The sequence below is a fragment of the Pyxicephalus adspersus genome, chromosome 5 (assembly GCF_032062135.1).
Source record: "Pyxicephalus adspersus chromosome 5, UCB_Pads_2.0, whole genome shotgun sequence".
NCBI lineage: Eukaryota > Metazoa > Chordata > Amphibia > Anura > Pyxicephalidae > Pyxicephalus > Pyxicephalus adspersus.
The window spans coordinates 23,492,664-23,505,434 of NC_092862.1; the positions used below are offsets into that span (position 1 = coordinate 23,492,664).

Below are 12,771 nucleotides of genomic sequence, written 5' to 3' on the forward strand. Positions count from 1 at the left end.
GTGGAGCCAGATGGGGGGCAGCGCGGGGCGTGGAGCCAGATGGGGGGCAGCGCGGGGCGTGGAGCCAGATGGGGGGCAGCGCGGGGCCAGATGGGGGGGCAGCATAGGGCCCAGAGCCAGGATTTTATCAGACCAGTCTACATAAGCAGATACAGCACTGGCACCGGGTGGAGAAGCTCGGAATGAGGAACCATGGCTGCAGAGGAGAAGCAGAGTGCGGACCCGGCCAGCCACGCAGCTGAGGTTGCGGAGCCAGGCAGGCAGCACAGTGCGGAACCGGCCAGCCAAGCAGGCGGCAGCTGAGGGTGCGGAGCCAAGCCGCGGTCCTTACCTGGTGAAGGCGAAGTACATCAGACTGATGATGGTGAAGGTGAGCAGAGTGATGGTGTGCGGCTTGTAGAAGAAGTCGATGGTGATGTCCTCTACTTGCTGCTCGTTAATCATCCTGAAATGTAATTTATAATTCACATCATCTTTACTCAAAGTCCTAGCCCGCATACAGGACGCCATGTCCCCTCCGGAGCCCCTCACCCCCTCCCTGGCCCAGCAAGCAGCCACTGACACACTCACTCCTCAGACCTAACCATTCCACCAATGGCGGGGGTGTGTGATCTCTTACCTGCCACCTAAATGCATACTTTACTGTCAGTAATTCCAACCGGACTCCTGAATACAGTACTTCATAGAGCTCGGTTACTACAGCGAGCTTCAATTTGCGTATGGGAGGTTCTGGACACGTGTTCTGACAGCGGTGCAGAACCTCCCCCCTGCGCAGTGTGGAATAGACTCGTCTGAGGAGGAAGTGCTTTGCTGTGCTTGGTACCCACGTGGGTTGTGCGGGATTACAGCGCCGATCATCAGAGGGTTCGTGCCCCGAGACCCCCATGGTGCCCGATATATGGCTGTGTGACCCCTCACTATACCCGTGTGTATATGACATTGGCAGTGCTTAGCTCATATGATCAGTCAGTGTGATGACCTTGTACATGTATGTGAGCTGACACATGTGTGTAGTATGTAGGGGACATTCCCTGTACCATGCACTGAAGGTGACTTTCACAGAGGAATACTTTTATGTTTCTATCATTGTGTTGGATGTGTAATGTATGTAGATGGAAGAGTTTGTGTTTTATTTTTCTGTGGTGTGACATTGATTTGTATTTGATATCAATATGTACAAATATTTATTTCTTCTTTTACAGGGAGACTTTCAATCACCTAATAAGGTCCTCTCCTCCTCCTGTATCTGTCATTTGCACCCCTTATTTAATGTACAACGCTGCATAATATGTTGGCGCTATATAAATCCTGTCTAATAATAATAAAATCCAGACAGTGCTTTCCAGTGATAGATCTGTTATCCTCACCATGGTCGGTGTCTCCTATCTCTATCCCAGTGCTGTTTCCTCCAGCAGACACTTCCAGGTGTGTCAGATCCCCCATGCTGTGCTTCTATCCACCAATCCCTATGTTAGCAGTGGTATAAAGCTACAGTACAAGAACAATGTGCATTATGTTCTACGGCTTCAGTCCGCACCAATGTGTTGTCTTTATGTGTGCTAAAAAAAAAAGTTGCATTTTTGTGCATTGAAAAACTTTTCATACTTATGGAATGTCTGCAGCTCTGCCAAACCCTGCCATCCTTTTGTTGCAGAAGATCACCTTCCAAAAACGTATCCCATCCATACCATGTCAATGTGCTGCAACATTTGTGGAGGCTCCGTAGGTTTGGGGGATGGAAGCACAGTGAGGGCCATTGGAATCCGACTCTCTAGGAAGGTATCTATGAGTTATACAGAATGCTCCGGAGCAGGGGTGTCCACACTTTTTTTTGCTTGCAAGCTACTTTTAAAAAGTCAAAATGATCTACCAACAATTAAGAGTTGGTCTCAATAACTCCTGTGCGCGGTAGAGTTTATTTTGAAAGGCAGAGCTCCGCAATATACTCCCGTTGCCTTTTGGATCTACTGGTAGATTGCCATCCACCTGTTGGGCACCCCTGGTCTGGAGGCTGCAGAACAAGTTAGGATCACAGCCTGCTGGAAAGATGAGAGTAACAGCTCTTCTATCACATGGATCCTCTAAACTTTGGTTTACTGAAAGGGCAATAACTGTACATACTTAGGAATAAGTTAGCAATTATTAACATTTCATATAAGCTTCAACATGTTCCAATAATTTTCAAATCTGCAATTTGCAGTGTAATAATACCTGGTGACCATACCATGAAAGTTCTGGATGTTCAGGCACTCCGTTACAAGGTGACATTTATTTTCCTTTGTTGTCTCCCCTGTTAGACGCTCCCCCAGTGGAGACTATGACCCTGATTTATGAAAACTCTCTAAGCCTGGGTAATCCAGCAAACCTGGAATGGAATGACTAAAAGTCATTTGCTTTTTGAAATGCTTTCAATCCTGGACCAGATCCATTCCAGGTTTACTGGATCACCCAGCTTCACTAATGAAAGTGTATCCTCTCTATCCTTGGAGAGCTTTAATAAACAGGGCCTATATGAGTCTTTTCCATTACATTCCATTTCCTTTGGATAGCTATTAATTTAATTTTTTCTATGTTACCTATAAGTTTAGGACCGTTTAGACGTTTAGCAAATCACCTCCCATCCAGGGTGATATCACCAACTAGGCTAAACAGACAATTTCTAAAATCTTCTTGTACAGGATCACAGTGCAGGAAATGAAGACAGATAGAAATAAACACCCTGAGGCATCTTACACCTGTCTATAGAGAATGAATGGGGACATCAGCTAGCTTTTTAGGATCAGCAGATGAAGCCTCCATGTTTCTCACCTAATAGATACATGTCAAAGCTGTACATGCAGATATCAAAGACACCAAATAATAATTATATAATAATACATCATCACTTTTATATTTTAAATGCAGAGTTGGAACCAATATTTGATTTGCTGTAAGCCATTTCCGCCCCCCGTACAAAAGAAGTGGGAAGAAGCAGCACAGAGATCCAATCTGCTCTGCTGTAAGGCAAGAGACGTGCTGACAGGAGGATAAAGGTGAGAGAAAGCTACATTGAGCAGTGTGCTACTTTACCTTTTCCTGCCCATTTCCTGGCTAGGGCGGGGAGGAGACATGTTAGTAAATGCAGAGAAAGGTCGGGTCTAATCCCTTGCCAGCCAAGACCGAGGTGTGTAATATGCAGGACTGAGTGGATAAAATTACAAATCCTTGCACAGGTGAAACAGTTCCTATATACGGAATTTAGTTGTGTGTGCCGGAGTTCAGCTTTACAATGTTCCTATGTGAAGATTTCTCAATATTTCAGGTGTCCCCATAGTTGAATCGTGTTATCTCACCTTCTAAGAACTGTGGTTATTATATTGCACTGTACATGGTATATATTGCTCAATACACAGACCTATCTGATAAGCAGATAAGTGTTTGACTTTCCACCAATCTTCAGGCTCTAGCTGCTGGATGAAAAGATTGAGCAATCTGTAATTGTGTAATCTTTCTATATGTGAAGCAGGTGGTGTGTTATTAGGGAGCATTCAATTCATGACTGCATTGTTAATTTTAGTCTGCTGTCTGCTGGTTAATTTTAGTTGGGTCATTGTAATTATTTTATAAAATATATTTTTAGATTAGCCACTAGGGGGATCTGAGTTTTACTGCAATGTGCTGACCCCTGTTGTGTCCCTCAAAGCCATGTTCTAAGTTTCTGATGATGTCGCCTGACCTTGGTTTGTGCATACATGAGATCGGGTGATGGTGTCTTCTGATATAAACATTCAAGCTCCGATCTTTCTGCATTTGTGTGAGATCATATGCTTGTTTATTTACATTTGTATGATGGCCCTAATGTCAAAAAAGCGGCCCAAATACTCCTGGCTGGTGAGAGGGACTAGCAGGGTGCTGTATGTAGATTCCTGAAAACACATGGGTAAAGCCCATGTGTGTGATGCTGGTACTGCTCCATGATTAAGCTGGGGAGGAAAGGGCTAGATGATGCTGACTGTTCTTCAGTCCAGGGCTGATTTGCTGCAGGTTTTATTGCATACTATGAGAAGTTCTCAGTGTGCAGTAATATTAGGATATTAGAGCCAGTACAACTGTGCAAGACAGTTCAGCTTTAACCACTTTTATAAGATACAGCCACACACAGGGCCATGGCTTTCGATTTGGAGTGGAACAGTAAAGCACAACCATTGTATAGCATTGCACTGCATTCATGTAAATGTGTAATAACAAGCCATACATAGAAACAAGACTTATAAATTGTTCAGACAGGATGAACCATCAACTTTAAGCTGATCTCTTATGTCTATATCAATAAATCCTTTAAAAAAAGTATAACCAGTCCCCAAAGCATTCCTCCTTTTCTGTCTAAAAGATGTATCCATCTATTATTTGCAGTGAAAGGTAAGATGGCCATTGACCCTAGAGGTGGGTGGCATGTGCAGAAAAGAAAGGACCACCTTCTGACAACTTTTCCAACCAGCAAATGAAATGTGAATGGTCTTTTGGGTAATTGTGTTAGTTTTGTACAGCAAGTTGGGTGAATTGTGCTGGAGAATATTTTCACTTCCTTCCTTATCAGGGGAAAGAATAGGAAAGATTTCTATCTTCAGTTTCCCTTAGAAGCTGATGCTGATGATAGTAGGTTACATAAAGATTTTAGGTTGTGGCCTTATCAGACTAAAAATCACTTAAGGTGTCCTGGGATATGTACACACATCAGATACTCCTCCTCTGATATGATTGGCCGGCTCATCTCGGGCGCAAATCTGATATATGCACAGCAGTCACCCAACATCATTCATGAGTCCGTCCTGACAGATCCATGAACGACCACTATACTTGCAAATAAAGACGAGCACAGTGGGGTACCATTGTTCATCTGTCACTCTTTTGTTGCTGGAAACAATTACAAAAAGTCATTTCCACAAGAAAATTGAATGTGTGTATGCAACTCAGATATTGACTGCAGAAATGAAAGAGAAGACAGAGAACAGGAGCGAGTGACACTAATTCCTACCCAATGTCTCCCTTGGTAATTCATATCTAGCTTAATCTTTTGTAGATTACTGAGGTTTGCAAAGCTGGGTACACACGTCCAATGGTTCTTGCCCGATAATCGGTTGAGGGCCGATATCGGACAAGAATCTGGCGTGTGTACAGCGCCCATCGTCCGAACGACCGTCCTGGCAGATCTTCGAATGATGGATGACGAACGATCCTAATGCAAGGGAAGGGGAGAGCGCGCAGCAGGGTGCCACTCCATTGTTCTCCCCTCTCCATAGAGCAGTATGGTGATGTATGTATAGCACTTTTTCATGCATCCTGCAAGCCTTAGTCGTTGGAAAGGATCGTGAAAGATCCTTTCTAAAGACAATAACTGCACGTGTGTATGTAGCTTTACGGGTGAAAGGTTTAGGTTAACAGAGAATCACAGACACAGAAATTGGTGTCATATCGTCCAAGATAAGATAAGAAAGAAAATTTCATGCAGAGACTTTTTTTTTTCATTTAAGTCTTTGTTTAGGTTGCAGATTTTTAGATTGCATCTTATGCTACTGGTGTCGTGATGTCAGGAAATTTGTAGAAGCCCAAGGAAATTTGGGTGAGTAAAATAAATACAGCTAGGGAAAAAGTTTATTTCTTGATTGTAATGTTGCTGTACAGTTTTCACGTTATATATCCGTTCATACTGCGGGTACTTATCTTTGGTATGTATTACTTAGCAATCTTCATGAATACCCAGTATTACTTTTACAAAAAGGGAAAGTATAGTATTTTTCAGCTAGCACCTATTTTGTATTCTGGTGAAGTATTTTTTGATACAGCATTTATTTTACATGCTTGCTAATCCATAAACTTGTTACTGAATCAAATACAGAAATGTGTGGGCTTCCCACTAGAAGGAGACAACATATAGTTTACCATTACTTCTTAAAGTTACTGTCACCTGCCTTGTCGGGTCAATGCTCCCCCACTGCTGAAGAAATCCAGTGTCAAAGCTTACATGGGTGTCTGACTTTGCTGAGAGGTGTTCCAAATCCAGAGGCCTTGCTTCATTGGGGAAAAGCAAGGACTCTATTGGAGCAGTGTAGTGCCAAGGAAACATTGATCCATGGAGCATTTGCACAGAAAGTGGGGAACACAAGAACAGTGCAGGTGCACAGAGAGAGAGAATGCCAAAGAGAGGGGAGCAAAAGAATACAGCAGTGGCAAGACAAAGGGGAGAGGGCGAACAGAGAAGTTGCACAGAAAGAGAGAGAGCGCCAAAGAGAGGGGAGCGAGAGAACACAGCAGGAGCAAAAAAAGGTGAGAAGGAGAACAGAAAAGTTGCACAGAAAGAGGGGATCGCCAAAGAGGGGAGTAAAAGAACAGAGCAGGTGCAATAAAAAAAAAAAAAGGGGGAGAGGGAGAACAGAGAAGGTGAACAGAAAGAGGGGACAGAGAGAACAGAGCAGTGCTTAAAGTTTGGGGAGGAACTGTAAGAATGGAAAGGAAAGGAGCAGATGTAACAGAATAGTAGAGAAAGAACACAGAGAATAAAAACGTGAGCTATAATAGGGATACATTAAATACTAGGAAAAATGCAACAATCCCCTTTAAACATATAAAATGCTGATCTGTTTTCCTGTGAGAATGTTGTACTTGAAAGCAGTGATTAGTGACAGCTGACTGTATGATACGTGGCATCATAATTACAGTTTGTGTTCACATTGCTCAGTGAAAATAGCACGGAAAGCATTCTTTACTGGATGAAAATTTATATTAGAATTCTACTTTCTGAAATAAACAAAACATAGTTTATGATGTAGTTTTATAAAGGCAAGAAATATTCCAATGAGTGTTGGGATTGTTGATCAAAACAGAAAGGGGGACCAAAGCTGTTACCCTGCCTAGGGCCCTTTTTGGCCTTTATTTGCCTTTGATCTGATTGCGATGTTATGTATTTGAGCTGTTTTAGGCGGCACATGTTGTAAACTGTATTTTAATAAAAAATGTACTTGAAGTCCATTATTGGTGAAATTCAGTTCTATTCCACAAAGCATTTTATAGCCAATTATAAGGTTAAACGTTGGCCTATAAAGGTGTATAACTTAAACACAAATCACTAATAAATATTATAGGGTTAGGAACCTTTTGGTAAGAGTCATTTATATTTATAAAGGGGTAGCTTCTGATCAGGGAAGCCATTCTGTGATGTTTGGATTCTGTAAACATTCATCCTTCAGCATAGCTATGGAAGGTTCTTGTAGAAAGGAGACTATTCCTATCTAGCCATGGAAATGGTCTGTAGATCACTGTTCCCGCTGGTCAGAAATAGAATACAACATATACCGGTACATATACAACAGGCTGCATTCAGATGTACGGTGAGGTTGTGGTGCTGCTGAATTTTATATAATAATATAATTTTTGACAAGGTGCTACATATAACATCTCACCTGCAGCCAACCATAGGTAATGATTGGGGCGATAGTGGATGGTTGAGTGCTGGCCGCTTTGATTCATTAACAACTAGTTCAGCGCTTGCCAAGCAGCTGGCAAGGTGCCGCTGTTCTACCCACTTGTCTGAACTAAGCCTAAAGATAAAATATATTATAAGTATTTGTTATATTGTTAATCATTGACCAAAAATAAATATTACAAATGCACTAGAACTTCCTTTTTATTTTTAATATTAAACAGGATTTATATAGTGCCAACATATTACGCTTTTTCTCTTAATACATAATACATTTCTCTTTAAAAAGTTTTCCCTCATAGGTGATGATCTCAGGTTTTTTGTAGTGTTGAATATAAAAGCAAGCATTACCAACATGATTATTGTTTTGATATTTCAGGTTTGTGACCCAGAAGGATGGCACTGCCTAGGTACCAGAGAAATGCTAGATGTCTGCTTTTAGCACTCGGCCAATATGGGGGTTTCTTGAAGGGACTTCGGGAGCCAATGGCATTAACCTGCTGTAACCTCAGAAGAAATGAAGCCATTTCAGGTCATCACTTTTATCGACCTTTCTTTACGATGCAAAACCTAGCATGGAAATGTTGGCGGTCAGGAGCAGCCAGTGTCCGTTACATCTCAGAGGACGGTGTAAATGTCATTCAACCGGAGAACAGTCAGCCTTCAGACAGCCAGAAACAACAGGAGCTGGCACTGGTACCCAAAAATGATGTGGATATGTTATTAGAAGGTATACCAGCTACAACATGAACCTCGGAGACTTTCATCATCTCCACAGGAATCCTGTATAATAAATCACTGCTAGACAGAGGCCTCTGTAATAGAAATATTGAATGGGAGTATTGATATAACTTTTAGGTCTTCAGGGATCCCCTATAAGTTACTATATATTATTCTGGTGCTGGGGTGAAAGAATGTCACTGTTACAGATAGGAAAGATTTTTTTGGTTGGCTATCTGTTAAACTGACCTGAGAGGCACAAATTGCCTATTCCTGACCCCAAGCAACCTCTGGAGGAAACCTGGTTGAGAAACACTGATCTAATCTTTAATACTGAGAGAGAATTTACCAACTTAAGTGACTCGAGAAGTGTAACTGCTAAGATGATTGAAGTGTTGTGGTCTGCTTGGAAAGCCCAGCACTTGAGTGCCAAGTGTAATGTAATGGCTTTATATATACAATATTTGTTTTACCATTTTGGGTGTGCAGAGAAAACTATTTCCCTGCAGACAATGTCTTTCACATAAACCTCCATCAGTGCTGTATGGAGGTGTATGTGTGTTTAGGACAGCAGTCGCCAACCTGTGGTCCCCAGCTCTGGCCGGTACGACCCCCCCTCCACTCAGCGGAGTCTGGAGTGGGACCCCGCTGGGGAGGTTGTACTGGCCAGAGCTACGGACCATGTCTCCAGTACAGATTGTAGGCTCAGGGCGGTGGGCAGGTTGTGTCATCGTGGACCTGTGATGGGAAAGTGATCAGGTTCTGGCATCATGACGTCACTATGGGGGAAGTTTCTTTTCCTTTGAGTGATACACGGCTCCACGTGCATGCGCGGTCCGGAGTCCGTGCATCAAGTTGTCCCTAGGTCCGAACAGGTTGGCGACCACTGGTTTAGGAGATTCACTCCTCGGACTTGTTAGATTGAACTGATGAACCTTTTTTTTTACAAACAGACTAAAGGAGAATAAAGGAGTAAATAAACCAGGAGCTCCACCCACTCACTGTAAATAACAATATGCAATTTTTATATACATTTTTTTCACCAAGAAAATGTGAAAATTTGTTACAACAGAAATATGTAGGCTGCTTCTTTATAAAAAGGTTTTACAGTTCAATGCCAGAAGCCTTGGTGGCCAGCAATGACTGTTGAGCAGTTAAGTAACTGGTTTTACAATATTAAATATGCAGCAAGGCGTCTTGGAAGGAGTAATCATTTTAATACACAGATGTAAGTCACAGGTTCACATTAAAGCTAAAACCTCTAAAGCAGGGGTGTCAAACTCAAATACACAGCGGGACAAAATTAAAAAAAATTAGACAAAGTCCCGGGCCAACCTTGAAATTTATTGAAAAATTGGAGGAAGTTTTTCCTTTCCATTAGATATAAACCCTTTTCATATGGAAACAAAGAGGTTTTGCTTCACATTCAATCTGGAACAAGCTTAAATAGAAAAGGAGGCAAAACATTTTTTTTTTATATTATTTAAGAAAAAATCTTATGCCTCTTTCTCTATTTGTAGCCTTCTGAGTTAAATTTCAATGGTAACTTTTTTGCACAGGCTAACAATAATAATAACAATTTTCTTCCATGAAAATCCAACCATTGAAGTCCATGCCTTGGAGTAGCAAGGAAAAGCACAGGTGAGGGGGGAGTGCTGGAAATGCCAGATGCGGCCAATGCGGGGTTAAATCTTATGAGTGGCCCGCCGCTGGAACTCCCTCTTCATTGAAATAGCGCCACTACTAAAATTCCTGGCATTACTTGCGTCTATAAAACAGTCCAATGCAGGGCCACACATAGGCAGAGAGCCCGCTGGTCTATAGATGCGAGTGATGCCAGGAATTGTAGTAGCGGCACTATTTCAATGCAGCGGGGGGGAGTGCAACTGCAGTTCATATTTAGGATTCCTTTGGGGGCCAAAAAAATGACGTTGAGGGCCATTTTTTAGCCTGCAGGCTAGAGTGTGACACCCCTGCTCTAGAGGCTCAGCTGTTCGTCCTTTATGAAAATATTGTTTTATATGTCAGTTGGTTTGTGATGTTATCCCTCTGTCCACTGATTTTTTTCCCCCCTGTTAGCATGTTTCCTGTGTGCAGCAGGAAAAGCAGAAGCGCGGGATTGGGTTTAAGTGACACCCCTCCCCACAATCACTGCACTGATTACAGGGGACTAGAGGAAAAAATGACTTTTAGTCCTTTAAATAAATACATAGGTGTATACATGTGTGCTTTTTATTAATACCCAAGTTTATTAGAATTTGTGTTGTTAACTGTTTATATCTTTATCATTTTTAAGAGCTGGATGATCCACTTTGGTCTGAACTGGATGTAATCCCAGAAGATGAGGGGCCCCAAATTGCTCCAATCCCTCCTTCCTCCTACACACTTAAAAAATATGTGGATCATTCTGAAACACTACAGAAACTAGTAATGCTCGGTGAGTGATCTACTTCTATACGTACAACATAGTTGCCTTGGCAGATATCCTCCACACCTGTACAAGAATGCTGGTTATATAATATATCTTTAACATAATATTGAATAATTTAGCCACATGGAGGATGGGACCCATTTATCATTTTCAAAGCAATGCAATTTTATCTCTATTTTAAATTGATATTACAATTGTAATTATAATGAATTGAAATCGATCCTTGCATATGCGGTGTACCATCCACTTATTTTATTACTAATAATACTACTATTACTGATAATACTACTTTTTACTATTATAGCTGTTATTATAGAATATGGAATGTAACACAAAAAATACAATAAATAACCAGTTCCCAAAAAATTGCCATACCCACTCAATTTTATTATCGATATTCTGCAGAAATTTCAGTGGCAAATAAGAACATACCAGGAATTGTTTTGATCAACCCTTTCATCTAGTCGATTCTCTTAATACTCAAAATGTTGCATAGTATAAGGTTTTTACAGAGGTCAGGATTAGACCAGCCAGAGGTGTGTGATCAGCAGGACAAAGCTCTCTATTTGTGTTATTTATAAGTAAAGACAGATTGTTCCTTTTTTAAAAAGGTTTGCAAAGTCACACCTTTTGTCAAATAAATGTGGGCAGTTCAGTAATATATTATAATAATGCTGACATTACCCCCTGGTATAGAGCAGAGCTGGTCCGGCACAGGCATTAATTGCCCCCCCCCAGAAGAGGGAAGGGCTATGGTGTGCAAAGAGGAAGGGTGGTGCTAGGAAATTGACTCTTCTGAAACTCACAAAATTTTCTGGTAAAAAGCAAATTACAAAATTATAAACTGTTCACTTTGAGATCATTACAAAGAACAAGAGGGCACTCTTTGTGTCTGGAGGAAAAGAAGTTTAAGCTCCGGATAAGGAAGGGATTGTTCACTGTAAGGTCTGTGAAAATGTGGAATCGGCTCCCTCAGGAAGTAAAGCTTTAAAGTAAAAATAACAGTGACTGTTGATCCAGGGAACATCCGATTGCCTCATGGAATCAGGAAGGAATTTCTTTCCTCTGTTGAAGCAAGTTGTACCAGGGTTTTTTTTGCCTTCCTCTGGACCAACTATGTCTTATAGGGTTTTATATCTGGGATATGTTTATTTCCCTAGTGGTCGAACTTCATGGACGTATGACTTTTTTCAACCTAACCTACTATGTAACTATATAAAATGTATGAAATGTAAAATTACCGGAAGCCGTCTTTTAAAATACTTGCAATTTTTTAAGATGGTGGCAAGGCTCTCTTTAATCGAACTCTGATTTACTTTAACTGATAATAAATTAATGTTGCCCTATTTAATGTATATCGCTGCGTAATATGTTGGCGCCATATAATGTTTAATAATAATAACTAAGAATTGGAAACTGAGCCCTAAAACTTAGGCAGAACTCCAGACAACAGTTAAGTACACAAGTGGAATACAAATTCGAGCTGCCAAGACAGTCCTGTCTGGTGGGATGGAAACCTGATCTTTGCTTTATTTCACTTGTACTTACAGGTATCCTCTACACCCCACATTGTGACTGAACAGTGGTTGGTGAAGCAGCACACTGATAAGCTTTTGTTATTTTACTCACTGCTCATATCAGCCAAAAAAAGTGTATAATATGCTCCTTGCACTGCAATTCACCCAACTGATTCCAAGTGCTAATTCTTCCTCACCCCCTTTGAATACTGCTGTGCAAGGACTACAAGAAGTAATACTATTCAGCAGTTAGTTACCTTGCCTACAATAAAAATACATTTAGGAATGTACAAATAGTAACTGTTCAGCTTTAACCAAAGTCTTAACACTCCCTTATACTTATATCTACCTTAACTTCTTCCCCATAACCTCACCCTAATATTTCACCATCCTCAGGTCTATTCTTGCCTTGTGTCTGATCATCTTGCATTTGCTAAATGTGAGTGATTTATGTACCTGTGTTTAGGTCGGAGGAACAGATTCTATGGTATGTGCTGTGAATGGGTAGGAGAATAGATGAGTATAAGCCTGGACATCACAGTCTGATATCCCTGCAAGGATAATAGGCACTGTTAGGTGCAATTGTAATGTAACCTAGAAAAGGACAAAGCTGAGCTACATCTGCTATTACAGACTTCAACTATGTG

At 41.2% G+C, this 12,771-nt stretch overlaps 2 protein-coding genes across 9 annotated transcripts in view; one reads left to right on the forward strand and one right to left on the reverse strand.

Moving 5' to 3' along the window:
- The window catches only part of PTDSS1 (phosphatidylserine synthase 1), a 30,982-nt gene extending 30,235 nt beyond the window's left edge, over nt 1–747 (reverse strand). The window contains exons 1-2 of one of the 2 annotated variants that reach the window (XM_072410871.1): nt 620–747; nt 332–445 (exon numbers count right to left, since the gene is read on the reverse strand). In XM_072410871.1, the coding sequence (XP_072266972.1) occupies nt 332–445; nt 620–636 (131 nt within the window). In that variant the 5' untranslated portion in view covers nt 637–747. Of the gene's footprint in view, nt 1–331; nt 536–619 lie in introns of those variants that run through there. The other variant, XM_072410870.1, reaches the window with a different exon arrangement.
- Nucleotides 748–784: 37 nt separating this feature from the next.
- The window catches only part of MTERF3 (mitochondrial transcription termination factor 3), a 31,696-nt gene continuing 19,709 nt past the window's right edge, over nt 785–12,771 (forward strand). Inside the window, exons 1-5 of one of the 7 annotated variants that reach the window (XM_072410876.1) lie at nt 786–925; nt 2,905–3,032; nt 5,522–5,599; nt 7,836–8,186; nt 10,473–10,613. In XM_072410876.1, coding sequence (XP_072266977.1) covers nt 7,853–8,186; nt 10,473–10,613 — 475 coding nt within the window. In that variant the 5' untranslated portion in view covers nt 786–925; nt 2,905–3,032; nt 5,522–5,599; nt 7,836–7,852. Of the gene's footprint in view, nt 1,050–1,654; nt 1,780–2,904; nt 3,033–5,521; nt 5,600–7,835; nt 8,187–10,472; nt 10,614–12,771 lie in introns of all 7 variants that reach the window. The other 6 variants (XM_072410874.1, XM_072410879.1, XM_072410872.1 and 3 more) reach the window with 6 other exon arrangements.